At 40.3% G+C, this 19,204-nt stretch overlaps 1 protein-coding gene across 7 annotated transcripts in view; it reads right to left on the minus strand.

Annotated features, from left to right (window-relative positions):
- Positions 1–19,204, minus strand: part of dock3 (dedicator of cytokinesis 3) — a 968,429-nt gene that overhangs the window by 598,772 nt on the left and 350,453 nt on the right. For all 7 annotated transcript variants that reach the window (XM_073072555.1, XM_073072554.1, XM_073072550.1 and 4 more), the window contains exon 6: positions 9,990–10,138. In XM_073072555.1, the coding sequence (XP_072928656.1) occupies positions 9,990–10,138 (149 nt within the window). The remainder of the gene's footprint in view (positions 1–9,989; positions 10,139–19,204) is intronic.

Consider the following 19,204-nt stretch of genomic DNA (forward strand, 5'->3'; position numbering starts at 1 on the left):
ACTTCAGAGTTAATAAACCATCTGGTATATTAACTCTTTGTATTAAAGGTTATAGAGCAAAAAATGGGGTCTATGGGGTGTCTATGGAGGGGTAGCACCTCTGGTGAAGGGGCTTGTCTTTGGGACACCACCTTTGGTCCCCATGGACATACCTGTCCTAGTATATTGTCAGCTTCAGTGGACTGGATGGATGAAATCAACAGTAAGATTCTATGAACAGAAAGGTGGTTAGGCAATACCGTGGAGAGCGAAAGGCTTGACAAGACACAGTAGTAGTTATGGTCATCCACTAAGACCTAGGAAGACCCAAATGTCATGACTACTTGTACCTCTGGACTCTGGACCCGGACTTGCAAGGTCAAGAGAGTGGAACAGCCCCAAATGCAATGGCTTTTACACTTTCAAAACTCTCCTGCACAGGTTTCCTGTCATCATCAGATATGAAGGACAACCAACAAGGCAAAACATGTTTCTTCCATAAATCTATAAAAGTCATTGTGAAAATAACAATGTAAGCCAAGCCAACAAACTGATATGAATGCTCTGGTTTGCTTTGAATTTCTTCTCTGATCATAATGTGAGGTTTAGAATATGTTCAGTACAAAGCCATCAGCTTAGAGCTGTGCATCTGTTACTCACTGCAGGCATTCAGTAGCTTCAGGATTATACTTCTTTACAATCTACAACTTCCTGCTGTGGGAATATCTATTATGAAGCTGGGGACCAATATTGATTCAATGAACACTGAAGCAGTGTTCAGGATTATTCTGGAGTTATGAAATCATGGATAGCAGACATTAATTAAAATGAAGACACAAGAGACCACAGAGCCTGTCTTCAGCAATTAAAACGTGTTTACAATTTAACTTTAACTGATGCTTTGGGATCATTGAGATGAATCATTGCATGTGGGACATTCTGAATTCTGCACCATTGAAATTATGCAAGGGAGATAGTGGATAAATACTCATATTCATTGGTGCTAATTGAAAACTAAAGAATGAGATCAGGAAGGCATTAGGTGGTTTTCTCCTATATTAACACATTGTTAAAAGCATATCATAGAACCGTACAGCTCAGTAACAGACCATTTCGCCGAAGATATTGCACCAAACAGCTCTATTTCCATCTTTAATATCTTTATTTTTCCCTTTCGGTGTTCTTTTGAAGACCCTGACCTGGAGTTACATGCAGACTTCTGTTCTTTATTGTGTTACGTACCTGTGGGTATCTTGTACTTCTCACGTGACAGTGGTGTTGAAGCTATACTGGACTTAAGGTAGTGGTCTTGTGATGGTGGAGTGACGTCATTTTCCCGCCAGTAGAGGTCATGTGACAGGTTTTTTTTACAGGGTATAAAAGGAGGACCCCTCCCTGTGAGGAGGGGCAGTTCGTGGCTGGATTTGCCATTTTGACTCCATGCCACTGTGTGGTCCAATATTATGACGCAGTTTGGTTGAAAGGTGGAGTTTTATTTAATGCCTAAAGTTTAAAAGGTCATTGCCGGCAGTTTCTTTATAATACTGCCAGTTAAAAATCAGTGGAGAGTGAAGATCGGAGTTCGGGAGCTAAAAGATCGAGGAAAGTCGATTTCAACGGTGAAACAGGTTCGACCTTGTTTGATCCTCATTCGGAAGGAATTTGTTGACTGTGCCCATGGTAACCTCTGCAAATAATAGCAGAAAGGGTTGTGTACAGTTTTGTCAAGGAAAGGTCAGTGCCTTTAAGCTGTTTCATTTTCATCTTCGTAAATTCTCCGGGAAAAGTATAGTTCAACTGGGAACTGCAGCAACACGACGTGAAAGAGAATTTAAATCGTCTAAAAAGTCTCTCCTTTAATGGACTGTAAGCATTTTGAACTTTTGCAGTACTACTTTGAAGAACTGTTTTTGCAACATCGCTTTAAGAACTGTTTAAGCCTTATCGCTTTAAGAACTGTTTAGGCTGCCGCACAGCAGCTGATTTCCGGTTGCGTTAGTCGTCTGTTTACTTTTTGGGGGTTTGTTTTTCAGTGTTTAATAAATGTTTTATTTGTTATAAAAAACCCTGCCTCACATATATTTATTGTTGCTGAATCCGTAACAATTGGAATGGGACCCATTCTCGTGGTTTCAGAACCAGCAGTTATTTGGCATGCCAAGGGTTTGGCCTGAGAGTCTCGCTTGTATTTGGAAGCCTAGGATCTTGGGGCTCTGGAGACAGGTGGATCGAGGGTCGATGTCACAGCAGGAGACTCGTGTGTTGTCAGGAAGGCTAGAAAATCTTTGGGATCTTCAGGCATAGAGCTCATAAACAGTGACAAAACGGACTTTTTAAGATAGTAAACCAGCAGGTTATTGTTACGTCTCCCGCTCACTGTGAAAATAGGGGACACCACCTTCTCCCTTATTAGGGAGAGAGAGAACCTGTGGTTTGTTGAATGCCAGATGAAATGTGATAATCTTTGGGGTAACTGCAAGTACTGCAAGTCTGTGTTTTTGCTATTGCCTAGCTCACGCTTGTGCTTGCTTGTGGGTGTGCTTTTTTTTGCTGGGGGGGAGGGGGTATCATCGCTTGTTGCCGCTTACGCATATGTGGGGAAGCTGGGGGGGTACTTTGAGGTTCTCACATTTAACTGTCATGCATTCTTTGGGGCACTTCTTTGTTTTTGTGGATGTTTGCAAAGAAAAATCATTTCAGGATGTATATTGTCTACATTTCTCTGACATTAAATTGGATCTTTCAACCTTTGAATCGTTTATTGTTATATTTGTATTTAAAAGGTATAAAACATTGTGCATTATGAATAAAGTTATTTTATATCTTCTAGTTACAACTTCTGTGTGGTTCAGTTTGTTAGTTTCACAGTATCAATCATACTTTAAAACCTGGTGCCCAACCTGAAACTATTGCAGATAAACAGCAGAAACAGCATACTGCGAGAAGAACTACATCAACTTACACTCAATACATCACATTAAAATTCCACAGTTTTGTCACATCTAGGTCTAAATGATAGTGGACAATTAAACAGTGAAGATGTTATGATGCAGTTCCAGGGAATAGAATGCAGATTCTAAAGAAATGGCAAAACATTTACAGACTCCTTCAGCTGGAGAGCCCAGTGGATTATTATTTGAGCATCTCCTGGAGGTTACTGTAATTTCAGAAGCCAGTTTTTCAATTTTAATTCACTCCACAGCTTTTCAACAAATGGTACTGCATAGAAAAAAGATTACAGGACCAGATAATATCATTGATGGAGCGTTGAAAATGGCATCTTAGTATTTGAGCCAAGCTGTTTCAATATTGTTAAAACACTGCAACTAATTGTCAGTGTGGAAAGGTGCCCAAATATGCCATTTCCAAAATGCAGGACAAATTCATTCCGGTTACAACCCTGTCAGTCTGCTCTCAAAATGATTGTCAGTCCCATCAAACAGCACTTAGTCAATTAGTCAATTTGATTTCACTTAGGACACATAGCTCTTGATCTCATATTAACTTTATTCCAAAAATATGCTGTATTGAGGATGGGGAGGGGGGTGAAGGTAACTGTCCTTGATATAAAAGCTGGACTGATAACATAAAGTATCTTTGGTAAAGTCAATGGGTATGAAGAATCATTTTAGTCAGTGGATAACAGTTCAGGAACTCTTTAGTCTAGTGATTGTCAGCTGCTTCATTAACGCCTTTCCTACCAGCATAAGGTCAAAAGTGGGATATTCACTGATGACTACACAATGTCTGTTCACTTTATAAAATTCAAATAAGACAATTGAATATAAGGCAACAAGCATATAAGACCAGTGCTGCAGTCCTATTATTGATGTAAAACTTACAACTTGCATTATCATGTAGGAAGTTTAAAAGCCTAGTCAGTAAATTTATAGACACTACTGAGTCAAAGAACATCTGAAAAGGGTATCTTCTATCGAAGAATATACTGTAATGGCATGAACAGTTGAGCTGATACATTAAAGAATAGGAAGACAATGATGAGGACTACATAAGTAAAATCACTAAGTATTTATGATCAATTGCTTGTTAGGCTTCTTAAATTATTGTGTGCACAGGAGAGAGGTCTCATCACTTTATTGAATATTTCAAAATAAATTCTTCAAAGGAATTTTTTGTGCTAATTGCTTGACTGGCACATGAAATTTCACCTTCAAATAATCCTTGCTGGGTTCTGGTGACATCATATTCGAGAATGGCAGCTTAAGTCAATAGCTCCTCCGGAAAAACGCATATTTTGCCCCGTTAACCCATCAAATATAGGATTTTTCGGAAGTATTTGAACTGATAAGGGGACAAGAATGGGGAAAAAGAATGGAAATAAAAAAAGCAACACTGCGGAGCCTGTGGACGAGAGGGGTGCAGCGAGCAGCTCTCCTACCCGACTGCGTGCTAGAGAGGCTGACGACGGGCCTCGTTCATGCGAAGCCGCAAATATGATCAAAATTTTGAAAAAGATACAGGAGTTCCAAAAAGATATAAAACAGCAGCTACATGATATTAAGTCAGAGCTCGCCAACTTCAATCAAAAAATAGCGGTAGCAGAGACTCGAGTTGAGCAGGTGGAAGATTGCGTGCAAAACGTGGAACAAATGCTAAGTAAGATGATAAAAATATTAAATCAACAAGAAAGTAAACTGCTTGACCTGGAGGGAAGATCACGGTGGAAAAATATCAGATATACAACGTTCCCGAAGGAGCGGAGGGTTTGTCTGTGACGGAGTTTATACGAAAGTTGCTGTGGGACGCGCTGGAGATTCCTTCAACTATGGAGCTGGAAACTGAGAGAGCGCATGGTGCAATCGTTCCGTGGCCTACCCGAGACAGAGAAGATAAGCCATGCTCAATAGTAATTAAATTCCTTCGATACACTACCAAGACGGAGATTCTACGAAGGGCCTGGGGTAAGAAGAGGGTGGTTTTAGATGGTAAATTAATATATTTCAATCAAGATTACCCTCCCCCGGAGGTCCTGCAGAAACATAAAAAATACTCTGAAGTAAAGTGAATATTAAAGCAAGAAAGGATTAGATTTCGAACTCTGTACCCTACTAAACTTCGAGTGTTTTATCAAGGTGGGATCCAACTGTATCAGACAGTGGAAGAGGCGACTACAGACATGAAGGCCAGAGGGCTGCCCGTCAGCATGATCAAACCGAGGGAAAGCCAGGCAGAGGAATTATCCGCTCTGCTTGGGAAGTAGTACGAGAATCGAGAAAGCAGGAAACGGGAGGAGGCCGAGAGAAGTATATCAGGAAGAGACTGGGAGTTTCCCAGAGACAGCCCTCACCCCGTACAGAAGAGCCATAAGGGTTGACTAACTTTAAAAATGTTGAGAAGCTAAACGGAAGCAAAAATAGACAGTGATATACCTATCTCGAGAAATACTTATTATAATGTGAATTTTATATTACTGTTATTCTCCTTTATTCGATCACTTACTCCTTTTTCCCCACCAAAATGAGAACATACGTGTGTGTGTGTGTGTGTGTGTGTGTGTGTGTGTGTGTGTGTGTGTGTGTGTATGTATATGTATATATATATATATATATATATATATATATATATATATAAAAAGGAGTACACAGGGAAATCTTTTCTGTATAATGGATTTGTTCACTGACTTTTATGGATACTGCAATGGGGGCCCTCAACTCACAAGTAGGAGGGGTTATCCCCCACAGCTAGACATTTCCTTTAGCTCAACGCAGGGTCATCTACCAGAGACCTCAGCCTTGGAATCACACCTTTCTGCCTTTTTTGTTATTATTTGCGTTTCTTGGCTCTTATTTGTTCAGGGAGTAGATCGATTAAGTTTTATTCTGCTAATTTCAATGATACATTGACAGATAAATACAGATGGCTAAGGACAAGGTAAAATTCATTTCTTTTAATGTCAATGGACTATTAAATCCAATCAAATGTAATAGAATTCTATCCAAAATGAAAAAAGAACAAGCCCATGTAGTATATTTACATGGTGATAATTTAAGTGATAATGAGTATAGAAAACTAAAGAGAATGGGCTTCACTAATTTGTTTTTCTCCTCATATAAATCAGGACATAGGAGAGGAGTTGCTATTCTTGTCACAAGTAAGCTAAATTTTGAAAAAGTATTCAAAATGGGAGATAAAGAGGGCAGATATATTCTGGTAAGGGGGAATATAGACAGAAATTCAGTTACTTTATTGAATATATATGCACCCCCAGGAAGTGATATTGGTTTCTTTCAGAAAATTACTGATATTATGGTAACGGAAGCAGAAGGTCTCCTGATATGTGGGGGAGACTTAAATTTACAATTACAACCAAACTTAGACTCTTCCAATAGAAAAACCTATGAAACAAAATCCTTACATAAGGAAGTTATACACTTTTTGAGGATGTTAGTTTAATTGATATATGGAGGGACCTTTTCTCTGACAGAAGGGATTACACTCATTATTCTGCTCCTTATTCTGTATATACAAGAATAGACTATTTCATAACATTTGGAAAAGACAAAGACAAAATAAACACCTGTGGAATTGGGACAATAGATGTAAGTGACCATGCACCTATATATTTATCTGTTGATTTTGACCTACAACAAAAGAATACTATTTGGAAACTAAATTCAAGTCTACTCAATGATCCGAACTTTAAGCAACAAATTAAAAAAGAAATTGGTCTCTACTTAGAATTTAATGATAATGGAGAGGTTTCACCTCCCATTTTATGGGATACTCTGAAGGCTGCCTTAAGAGGGAAAATTATAGCAATATCTTCTTATAAGAAAAAAATAAGCAATAAAACATTAGAGGAATTACAAAATAGGCTGAAGGAACTAGAGAAAAACACAAAATTGAATTTGGCACAGGATACATTAGGGGAAATTTTTAAAAAATTAGGAATGAAATTAATAGTTTGGCCATGCAAGAGATCAGGAAAAATTTAATGTTTCTGAAACAGAAACATTATGAAAGTGATCGAAATCTATGAAAATACTGGTGTGGAAACTAAAAAAAAAAAGCAGAAAACACAATTCATAGAATTAGGGACCCAAGAACAAAAATAATAAAAAATAAGCTAAGTGAAATTCAAGAAGCTTTTGAAGTGTTTTACAAAACTCTATGTTCCAAAGTTCCAGGGGGAAGCATAACCCAAAATTGGCACCTTCTTGAATACTCTAGAGTTACCCACTTTAAGCGAAAAACAAAATAGAACGATGACTGCTGACATAACTGAAGTTGAATTAAAAGCTGCAATTAGTAGGCTTAAATTAAGCAAGTCACCAGGATCAGATGGGTATACGGCAGAGTGGTACAAAGAATTTAAAGATGAGTTAATTCCTGTTTTACTCCCCACACCGAACTGGGCTCTAAAAAAAGGCACAAATGCCACCCAGTTGGAAGGAAGTGATAATCTCAGCTATACCGAAAAAAGGCAAGAATAAAATGGAATGCGGGTCATTTAGACCAATATCCGTTCTTAATGGAGGTTATAGATTATTTACTTCCATCATGGCCAAACAATTAGAGGAGTTTGTACCCATAGTGATACGTATCGATCAGACAGGTTTTATACGACAACGCCAAACACAAGACAATACACGAAGGACACTTCGCATTATGGATCATATACAAAAAAATAAAATCGAAGCAATAGTGATAAGCGTGGACGCTGAAAAGGCATTTGATTCAGTTAACTGGAATTTTCTTTGCAGAGTTTTACATAGATTTGGTTTCCAAGACACAATTATTAAAACTATACAGACACTATATGACAACCCTACCGCTAGGATTAAAATCAATGGATATTTATCAAATAGTCTTACCCTAGAAAGGGGCAGGAGACAGGGTTGTGCATGGTCACCGCTACTCTTCGCATTATATCTGGAACTATTAGCTCAATACATCAGACAAAATGAAGATATCAGGGGAATTACTATTAAAGGGACAGAGCATAAATTGGATTGTTATGCTGATGACATTTTGATCTATCTGGGGCAACCAAGATACTCTTTACCTAAATTGATGCAATCCTTTGAACTATATGGTCAATTATCAGGATACAAGATCAACATAGATAAACCCAATTACTTTCATATAACTATAGCCCACCAAGAGAAATTGAAAGTAGATATCCCTGGGCATTGCAAACAGAGTCTTTCAAATATTTGGGCATCATTATGCCAAAAGATTTGGCAAAATTATCAGAATGCAATTATCAGCCTTTAAATAAAAAAATTAAGGAAGATATGGCAAGATGGAACCTGATTCCTTTTTTCAGTCTCAGTTCAACGATTGAGTCTATTAAAATGAATATACTGCCCAGACTGTTACATCTCTTTCACACCCTACCAATAGAGATTAATCAAAATCAATTCAATGAATGGAACAAGATGCTATCAAGGTATATTTGGCAGGGTAAAAGGCCTAGAGTTCGTCTCAAAACTTTGCAATTAGCAAAGGAAAAGGGGGGATGGGACCTACCTTCTCTTAGAGATTATTATTTTGCAGCACAGTTGAGAGCTGTGATATGTTGATGCAACCCATCATATGACACTCAATGGAAAAACATTGAGGAGCAGGTATTGTCCATCCCCATACAAGCAATTTTGGCTGATAACAACTTGCAAAGTTACATAAATACTATTGATAACCCATGGGTGAAACTGACTCTTAAAATATGGAAAACTACTATAAAAGAATATAATCTCGAGGGAGATATTGCAATTCTTTAATGCTGTGCATATGACTCGGATTTTACGCCAAATAAACTGGATGCTAGATTTAAGGACTGGACAGCTAAAGGAATAACAGTTCTTTGCAACATAATGAAAGAAGGAACACTGTTCAGTTTTGAAATGCTTAAAGAGAAACACATTAGAAATACAAGATTTTTATCAGTATTTACAGATGTGACAATATGTTAATAGGATGCTTAAAAATGTAACCAAGGCAAGTGCATGCTTGATAGAGCTATTTAGAAAAGCATATAATTCAGATAATGGTAGTAGAATCATTTCAAGCATGTATAAGGGGTTGTCAAATCTTAAAACACATTCGACTTCATACATTAAAACAAAATGGAAGAAGGAAGAAAGGATAATTATATCTGAGGAAGAATGAACAATAATATGGAGGTATCTATGGAAATGTACCAGTTCAGAGAAATGGAAGGAGTTGTCTGCAATACATCTTATGGAAATGTTTGTTTGATGATGAACTTCAATTAAAAAAAATAAATTACAAAACCAAAATAATCCTTGCTGCTCCCCAACTTCATGTAGGCAACCATGCAGCTAACACGATATATGAAAGCAAATGAGGAATGATCAGAGAAAAGGTAAAATGAGATGAAAATCTTTCTCCAATTCAAATATCCAGAGATCACGAACAAAAATGCCCATCAAACTATGCAAGATTCACTGTATAGCTATAAATAAATTAAATGTATTAGCAATTGTAGATAAAAAATTTCACCAAATAGATTGTAGCTACTTATAGCCTTTTTAGTCAGCAGTAGATTCACTACTGCCACAAACAGCCAACTCCCTGTCAATGCTTACAAAGGAATTCTTCATGCTAATTGCTTGATAGGCACATAAAATTTCCAGTTAAAATATGCAATCTAAAAATAATCTTGTTTAAATTCACAGGCTAAATTTGGACAGGGAAAAATTGGTACAGACAAAGAAATTCCAAATTAGACATCAATGATCTGCACCCTAATATTAAAACTATTCTCATTGCTTAGATAAATTACATTTCAGAAGCTGGTCTGTAATTTACAACTATTTAAAGATTTAACAATGGTCTTATTGGGACAAAAGAGATTCAGTCCCACTTTAAATCATTGACCTTCGGCTTTTGGATCATTCAACTCACTCATACCCTTCATTGTTTTGACCACTGAAGGGACAGTTTCACAAGGTGATTCTGGACAGTTATATGAACAGTCAGCATTGTATAAAATACTTTTAATCTAATTCTCTGAATGAACTTACTCATTGCCCCAATCCAAGCGGACTGTGATGTGTCGCTTGACATCACGGATTTGGTCTTGGGTGAGATGACCAGACAGAAGCTGCCTCCGCAAGTCAATCAGTTCATTCATTACATGCCGCAGTTTGTAAAATAAATCCACCTTGTGTTTCTAAAGAAGAAAAAAATTGTAGGTTATTTAAACAATAATTTTATGATTTCTTGATTAGTTATCTTTAATTATCAATTTAACCTTATAGCTGTATGTTTATTCCCCCAATCAGAAACTTGCTATTTTCTGACCACACACACTCCAGTAATCAACAGTGAGGAAGAATTCAAGTATTTTCCACTTTACAGAGCCAGGAACTTGTTTAGTTCTTTAAAATCAAATGATTAATATCATCAAATACTACATGTCAAAGTTAATGCAGTGTAATAGATAGATAGATAGATACTTTATTCATCCCCATGGGGAAATTCAACTTTTTTCCAATGTCCCATACACTTGTTGTAGCAAAACTAATTACATACAAAACTTAACTCAGTAAAAAAATATGATATGCATCTAAATCACTATCTCAAAAAGCATTAATAATAGCTTTTAAAAAGTTCTTCACATAATAAATATTTATTTTTGCTGCATCAGCATCATTCAAAATATCTGAAGAATGTTCCCTTATTCATTGGTCTGTGGTTTAGAATTTCCTATTAATGGTTATACTTATAGCATGTTTGAAGAAGTGTACTGATTATGTTAATAACTTTTGACTTTATATGGTCACATTTTTATTGGGGTCTTAGAACTAGAGCTATATAATTAGAAAGGCCCATTTCTATTCGTCAGTTCAAGCTAGATCTGAATCCTAATATGCCAAATCTACAGCAATATATAGTTCCAATGCATGCACACACATTGACAAAATGGACATGATGCTAGTAAGATATAGGTCAGAATGTTATTATAAAGTATCATCAAGTTTGTGCTAAGTTTGGAAGTACATTTTTCTAACAAGAGCAAAAAATACTAAAAAAATTAAGGTGGAATATAAAACTCACACAAATATATGCCAAACTTTGATTAGGTTATAGTTTTAGGCGTAGTTTTAGGAAATCAATTTTTAATCATCTTTCACAGGAATATTTTCTGTATTTTAATTTGAAAATGAGCTACCATATCCATTAGATGTTATCTAATGGATATTTCTAACAATTTTAATCCATGCTATTTTTTCCAAACAAAGGCCCAAGATTTGGTTTGCTTCATCTTAGAAGTCTTAAAAAGCCTTTGTGTATATCCCATGTCCAATCACACCCTTCTAAGGCACTATACCGCTATGCTTTACACTGCATAAGGAGCATTACATAACTATCTGCATTGGTTCTATTGTCACTTTTAAGTGTCAATCAGCTGTCAACTGCAATCACAGCAAGGTTCAGTCCTCAACTCCTTCCTACAACAGCCAAACAACATTAACACACTGATTGCCACAAAGGAGAAATAAGCAACAAGGAAGAGATGGGAAAATCTGGATATTTTGATCCATGAATTAAATGCCAGGAGGTATTTGACAAGGTATCTCACAGTAGGCTAATACAGAAGATTAAAATACATGGGATCCAGGTAACTTGGTAGTTTGGATTCTGAGTTAGCAGCCCATAGAAAACAGAGGGTAGTAGTAGAAGAGTGTTCTTCTGGGTTGAGGGCCATGACAAGCAATGATCCAGAGACCAGTGCTGGGACGTCAGTGGTTTATAACATATATACCGGTAAGTGACACGGATGAAAAATGTAACCACAAGAAATTCTGCAGTTACTGGAAATCTTTAACTAAACTCAAAATACTGGAGGACCTCAGCAAGTCCATAAGACCATAAGATATAAGAGCAGAAGTAGGCCATTCAGCCCATCGAGTCTGCTCTGCCATTCAATCATGGGCTGATCCAATTTTTCCAGTCAACCCCATTCCCCTGCCTTCTCCCCGTACCCTTTGATGCCCTGGCCAATCAAGAACCTATCTATCTCTGCCTTAAATACACCCAATGACTTGGCCTCCACAGCCTCTCATGGCAACAAATTTCACAGATTTACCACCCTCTGACTAAAGTAATTTCTCCGCATCTTTGTTCTAAATGGACGTCCTTCAATCCTGAAGTCCTAGAAACCCCTACAATGGGAAATAACTGCCATATCTAATCTGTTCAAGCCTTTTAACATTCGGAATGTTTCTTAACATTTGAAAGCCTTCACCATTTTGTATTAATGAAAATGTACATGGTGTGGTTAGAAAATTTGCATTTAACACAAAGATTGACAGAATTGTGGACAGTATAGAGGGCTATCAAAAATACAGCAGAATATAGATCAGTTACAGTAATGGGTGGAGATATGGCAGATGGAGTGTAATGCAAACAATTATGCCCTCAGTAAATATATAAATACTGCTCTTATATTAATACCTAGTCATTCTTACTTACTTACCTCTAAAACTCCTACAACATAACCCAGAAGTCCATCCTCTGATCATTGCAACAATCTCACTCCTTCTACAGACCTACTCCCCTTCCATCCCATATACTTTCCAAGCCCCCAAATCAACTATTATTTAGTTATGCTTAAGCAAAGATTACCAGGGAGAAAGCCACATGGGGACTTCCTGTGAATAATGCCTCATCAAGGTAGATGGCAGAGTCCACTTCTTCACAAGCAAAGGGTTCACAAGTAGTCTAAACCAAACATATTGTTAAACTGTATGAAATATACCATGTACGGTCACCACAAAGGTTTTATTTTCATAAGTCCAATATCTTTGCCATAATTAGCATGTATGTTACTGCATTGCTGTAAGGGAAGTTCCAAAAAAATAAGAGATCACATCAAGAGGTCATGATTTTTCAAGAATCACTTGATTCTGGTATGGTCCCAGAGGACTGGAAGATTGCACATGTCACTCCACTCTTTAGGTAGCGAGGAAGGTAAAAGAAAGGAAATTATAGGCCAGTTAGCCTAACCTCAGTGGTTGGGGAAGTGTTGGAGTTTATTATTAAGGATGAGGTTTCGAGGCATGGTTTCTGTGACTGGAAATCTTGCCTGACAAATCTGTTAGAGTGAGAAAGTAACAAGCAGGGTGAACAAAGGAGAGGCAGTGGATGTCATTTACTTGGATTTTCAGAAGGCATTTGATGAAGTGCCACACATGAGACTACTTAACAAGATAAAATGCTCCAGTGTTACAGGAAAGATTCTGGTGTAATACCCTGAGAAAGGTTTCACTGCTAACGTAATGGTCTTTCTGTAGAAGCAGTGTTTGGGTCATGGTTAGAGATAACAGGTGTTTTGGAATGTAAGCCATCCAATGAAGGGAGTGTGTTTTCATGTTGTGTGCCTGACAACAGTATGAGCTGAGTCTTTTGTACGGCGGAAGATGAAGGGAGAAGAAGCCGGAGAGAAGAGGTTGTAGGACTCGACCCCGAGTAGGGCCATGATTCGACGAAGCCTGGGGAGATTGAAGGAAGATCGGCAAAGGGGAAAGCATGAGCTCCAACTTGTGTACATTAGACTATTTCATTACAATGGGCCCTTCTCTTGTTCTGGCTTTTTCTTCACTAACTTTTTAGTCAAATTAAGAATTATAAAGCTAAATCAGTTAATTATATGCAGTGTACCATCTGTTATTTTGTGCTACTTATTTGTAACAGGGTAACGAATCATGCAGCATCCACGCAAACAGGGGGTTTCAGGGTTTTGCACCTCAATCTCAGACTTTTGGTGGGGCCGGAGATTGTCTTCCTAGACTTACAGCTGACAGAACCAGAGTGTTTCGATTGTGGGGATATCGTCTGGGATCGATTTGTTGGATGCTGTGTGATTGCCCTGAGCATTGATCCAGTGGGTTGTGTGTTTAAGCCTGTGCTAAACTATTGTCTGGTAAAGTAATTATGGTACGTGGTTATGGATGCTGCTGGGGTTGAGCGGTGGTGCGAATCCATGGGGTTACTGGTAATGTAGGCATGCGTGTTGAGTGGCGTAGACATTCATATCCCTGATAAATTGTTAATTCAAATTTTAAGTACTGTTAAAGCTGTAGGAAAAGTTACAATTATGGGGCAGAAGTTTGATAAAATGGCAGGCAAAGACTTTGTTTTTCTTCAGACCAGTGCTGACGTAATGGCAGTGGAACTGCCTGGTACTATTGGGGCCCTGGGAGAGGGGGAGCTGTGGACTGTCCATATTTTTCGGGTGGAGGATAGCATAGGGGAGTGAGCTGAATTGCAAGCTGAGTCTCCCGTAGCTGGAGGCGTAGAGTTCAAAGACAGGGTGGTCTGATTTGGAATGTCTAATGAGTCCCTCATGAGAAGAGAAAAGTCTGAGTTGGTAGTGGCCCTTAACTCCCTGGCGAATAAATCGAAAAATGCCCAGGTTCAAAGTCCCAGCTATTGTAGGCTCAACCTGTTCTCAGGTACGAAGCCCACTCCTAAAGGAGGAGTATGACACTTCGGCGGAGCAGACCTCTCAGTTGTTAGATGAGTGGCATTGCTTTGATGATGTAAAACAATAGCACTTGGTTGAAAGTTTGAGAGGGCGGGCTGCTGATGTAGTGAGAGCCATAAAGGCACAGAACCCCCTTGCCACTTCTGCGGCCTACATGCAAGCACTAGAAAAGGTGTGTGATGTGACGGGAAGCCCAATAGAGCTCATGATAGAGCTTCAGAACATGTGTCAGGAAGAGGGTGAGAAGCTTTCTGCCTACATTTTTTGGCTGGAGAGGCAGCAATATTGCTTGCGGCATAGAGGGGCCATTCAGACGGCTGAGGTAGATCAGTTAAAGATGGATCAAATAGTGAAAGGCACCCAGACCCAGACCTGATTGCTTGGGGTCTTCAACTGTCTCATAAGATGCGCTCCCCTCCCTAGTTCGTTGAGCTGATCAGAGAAGTACTAGAGGAGAAGCATGCATCGGAGGCGTGGGAGGCCTCTGTCAGCAGGGTACAGTCCCTGGTAGTGGTCTCCTGCACAAGTGACCTCATATAGGCCACTCCACAGAGTGGTAGAAGAGATTGTAGCAGAGTTGACAACTGAGATGTCCCAGTTTGTTATAAGCAGGTGTGATTCCCCTCCCCCCCCATCCCCTGTATGATGGAGCTGATAGGGAGGTGAACCCTCTATACAGAGGGCTGTTAAGCAGTGTGGTCCCGCAAAAAGGGGAGCAGCCGGTATTGTCTGTTATTACTGTGGTGAAGAGGACACTTCAGGCAGGTGTATGAATGATGGGAAATCCCTCAGAGAGAGAGAGCCCCTGGGTACCTAAACAGAGAGAGACGTTGGGAAAACTTAAAAGAGACCCAGGGTGGTGAAGGTCTGGCATCTCAGGGGGAACTCATTCCCAGCAACAAATCAAGGAACACCTTCAAGCAAAAACCCTATTCCTAAAGGCTTAGTGGGGCCAAGCTCCAGTTTATCACCACAGATAGAGGGTATTTATGCTAGAGCCATACTTGACACATGGTCACAGGTCACTTTGCTGTACCATTCATTTTACAACCAGTATTTGACGCATTTACTATTGACACCACTCAGTGCACGAGAGATCTGGGGTCTTAGTGTGGGTGATTATCCATATGATGGCTATTTCAAAGGTACAATTTAATGTCAGATAAATGTATACGATATACATCCTGAAATGATTTTTCTTCGCAACCATCCACGAAAACAGAGGAGTGCCCCAAAGAATGAACAACAATTAAATGTTAGAACCCTAAATTCCACCCCCCAGCTCCCCTCCCTTCCGCGTGTAAGTGGCAGCAAGTAACAATCCCCTCTCCCCCCACCAGAAAAAAAAAGCATCGGCTCTGCCACCAAGTACTCCAGCATGAGCAAAGCAATAGCAAAAACACAGACTTGCAGTTATCCCAAAGACTTCGCATTTCACCTGGTATTTGACATAGCGCAGGTTTGCTCTCTCCCTAATAAGGGAGAAAGAGGTGTTTCCATTTCCCCAGCAAGCAGGAGACATAACAAACAACTCGCTCGATAACGATGTTGAAAGTCCATTATGTTGCTTTTTTTGAGCTTTGGGCCTGAAGATCGCAAAGATCTGAGGTCTCCAGGCACACAGCAGATATTCCGATTGCCCCGACGACACACGGATCTCCTGTCGTGTCACCAACCCTCGATCCACCCGCCTCCAGAGCCCCAAGATCCTAGGCTTCTGAATTCAAGCCAGACTCTTAGGCTGAGCCTTTGGCAAGTCGAACAACGGCCAGTTATGGAACCCCCTGAGCGGGTCCCATTCCCGCAAAGAATCGTAGTCAAGCATGTAACTTCAGGACAGGGTCTTCAAAAGAACCCTGAAAGGGAACAATAGAGATATTAAAGATGGAAATAGAGCTGTTTCTGAAGGTGTAAGCAAAGGAGTCACTGTTAGGCGCCATTTTTCAGGGAAGCTGGAGTTTTCAGAGGTAGATATGGGAGTGGTTGATACATTAGCGCTGGTTTGTCAGGACTCCGTTGAGAGAGGTGGAGTTTCAATTCTTTGTGGACAAATACTCCTATTGTGATGAGGCTAAAGAGAGCCTGCAAGGAGAGAGCTGGAGAGAGCTTTCTGAAGACATTGTCCGTTCACCTGGTGTTTTGAGCTGTTTTCAAGGAAGTGCATGGCTGCACTGGGCCGAATAATGACCTTAGACAAGGGACTGTGTGGTTCACCCAGTCAAACCTAATCGTGTTACGGCTTGGGAAAGTAGCCAGACTGATGGGAAACCTCAAATTTCCTGGAATGCCTGAGGATGAAGCCCTCTTGGTAGATGCTCTGGAAGACCACGAAGAGGAGTTAGGCGTGCCTGCTGAGGTACTGGTATGGCTTTGTTATGAATGTGCCACAACTCTGAGGGGTCGAAGGGTACAAAGTAGCCCCCTCCTTTTTGAGAATCGCAAGATCGCTATTAATTCGGGTCTGGGACCCAGGAAATGAGAGAGAGATGTCCAGAATACACAGGTTTTGGAATGTGTCCTGGCCTCAGCAAGACAAAGCCATGGATAACGGCCATTGTCTCTTGGAGAAGGAATTGTGTATTGAGTACTGTACTATTCATTGAAGCCCCTCAGGGAGATGACCAGAGTGGGCTGGTTCAGGCATTGCATCATCCCAACCTGACTGACATCTGAGACCCCATGAGTAAGGATAAAAGAGGGTCTGGGGAAGAACCCCTTTAGACGCACTAGGAGAAACGTATGAGACCGGTGGGGACTTGTGTGTGTGTCCATCCTTGCCCGGATGACAAGTCTTCCATGGAACGGCCTCGCTAAAGGACGAATACGGATCAAGATCGGATAAAGGAAAGCCGGCAAGTTTCTAAAATCTGTCTCTCTTCAACCAAAAGGCTGCAGCCTGCATGAACTGAGTGACTTTTATATTTCCATTGGACAATACATTATCCCCTAGACAATGATAGAGCTTATTTCTTATTGATTATTATTATACCCACACTTTTAGATTTAGTATTGACGACGTATAGTATCTGTATGTTTGCATTGATATTATTTTTGTGTATTTTTACCAATAAATACTGTTAAAGATAGTACCATCAGACTTCAACGGACCTCTCTATCTTTGCTGGTAAGTGACCCAGTTACGGGGTTCATAACAGCTTGAACTGCAGAAGCCTTCGGTTGTGCAGGCAAACAGCATGGCAGTGATTGTCAGAAAAATCATGTAAGGGAGGTACTTTCAAGTGGGGGATGCCCTGGTGCGTCTCTTCATGGTAATGTCTCATGTTCCTGTGAGACAAGCTGGGGAAAAACTATCTGCAAAAGGGGGAAAGTTGACCACAGAGTCATTCAACTTTGGGGACTCCCTGGTACCTGCAGATTGGAAGAGGAAATAGATAGAGAAGACATTGAAGCTGGATGGTGTCTTTTCTACTGATGAGTTTGATGTGGGTTGCTCCAAGAGCACTCACCACACTACCTTGGTGACAAAGGACACCCTGTTCAAAGAAATGTCACGGTGACTGGCCCCTGTAGAGATGGAAGACATTTGGCAGTACTTGTGTAGGTTGAAGAAAGCTGGGATCATCACTGAGTCCAGAAGCCCCTATACGTCCCAGTGGTAGTGGCAGGAAGAAGAATGAGAAGATACAGATATGTGTGGACTATAGGACTCTGAACAGGTGTACCGTCCCCAACCAGCATATGGTCCCAAGGATCGAAGACACACTGGCCTGTCTGAGTGGGTGCGAAGTGGTTTAGTGTGCTGGACTTGAGGAGTAGATATTACCAGATCCCCATGAGTGAGGCTGACAAAGACAAGACAGCATTTATATGTCCCCTGGGATTCTTCCAAATCAAAAGGATGCCTCAGGGTATATTGGGAACCCCTGTAACCTTCCAGCGTGTTATGGAGAAAACGGTGGGGGATATGAACTTACTTGAGGTATTGGTGTATCTGGATGACCTCATAGTGTTTTGGTCCACCTTGGATGAACATGAAGCGAGGCTACTGAAGGTGCTGGGCCACCTGAAAGCTGAAGGGTTAAAACTTTCCCTGGACAAATGTCAGTTCTGCAAGGCATCTGTCAGCTATGTTGGACACACAGTCTCATGGGATGGAGTAGCTAATGATCCGTCTGAGATAGAGGCGGTGACCACATGGCCAAGGCCACAGACTGTGAGCGCTTTGTGCTTGTTCCTTGGGTTCTGTGGGTACTATCGGAGGTTCGTGAAGGGCTATGTGAAAGTGAGTTACTCTTTAAATCAGCTTGTATGGTTACCCTCCGTTAGGGAAGAAAGGGAGGAGGACAAAAGGAGAGGAGGGTAAAGAGTATCTTAGCCCTTCCGAGCCTTTTGGAGCAAGCTGGGATGTGAAATGTGAGGAGGCCTTTCAGTTGCTGAAGGAGCTGCTGACACAGGCACCTGCGCTGGCTTTTGCAGACCCCCCGATTACTAGATGTACTATATACAAAGCCAGCAGAGAGGGCTTAGGGGGTGTCCTACTGCATTTGTCAGCCAGAGTCTGTCGCCCTCTGAGAAAAACCATCCCATGTGTAAGTTGGAGTTCCTGGCATTGAAATGGGCTGTGCTGGATAAGCTGAGTGACTACCTCTATGGTACCAAGTTTCAGGTGAGGACAGACAACAATCGCCTAACTTATATCCTGACCTCAGCGAAATTGGATGCCACAGGCCATTGGTGGTTGGTAGCATTGTCTGCTTATGATTTCAGTCTGAAGTACTGGCTGGG

The sequence above is a fragment of the Hemitrygon akajei genome, chromosome 19 (genome assembly GCF_048418815.1).
Source record: "Hemitrygon akajei chromosome 19, sHemAka1.3, whole genome shotgun sequence".
Classification (NCBI taxonomy): Eukaryota; Metazoa; Chordata; class Chondrichthyes; order Myliobatiformes; family Dasyatidae; genus Hemitrygon; species Hemitrygon akajei.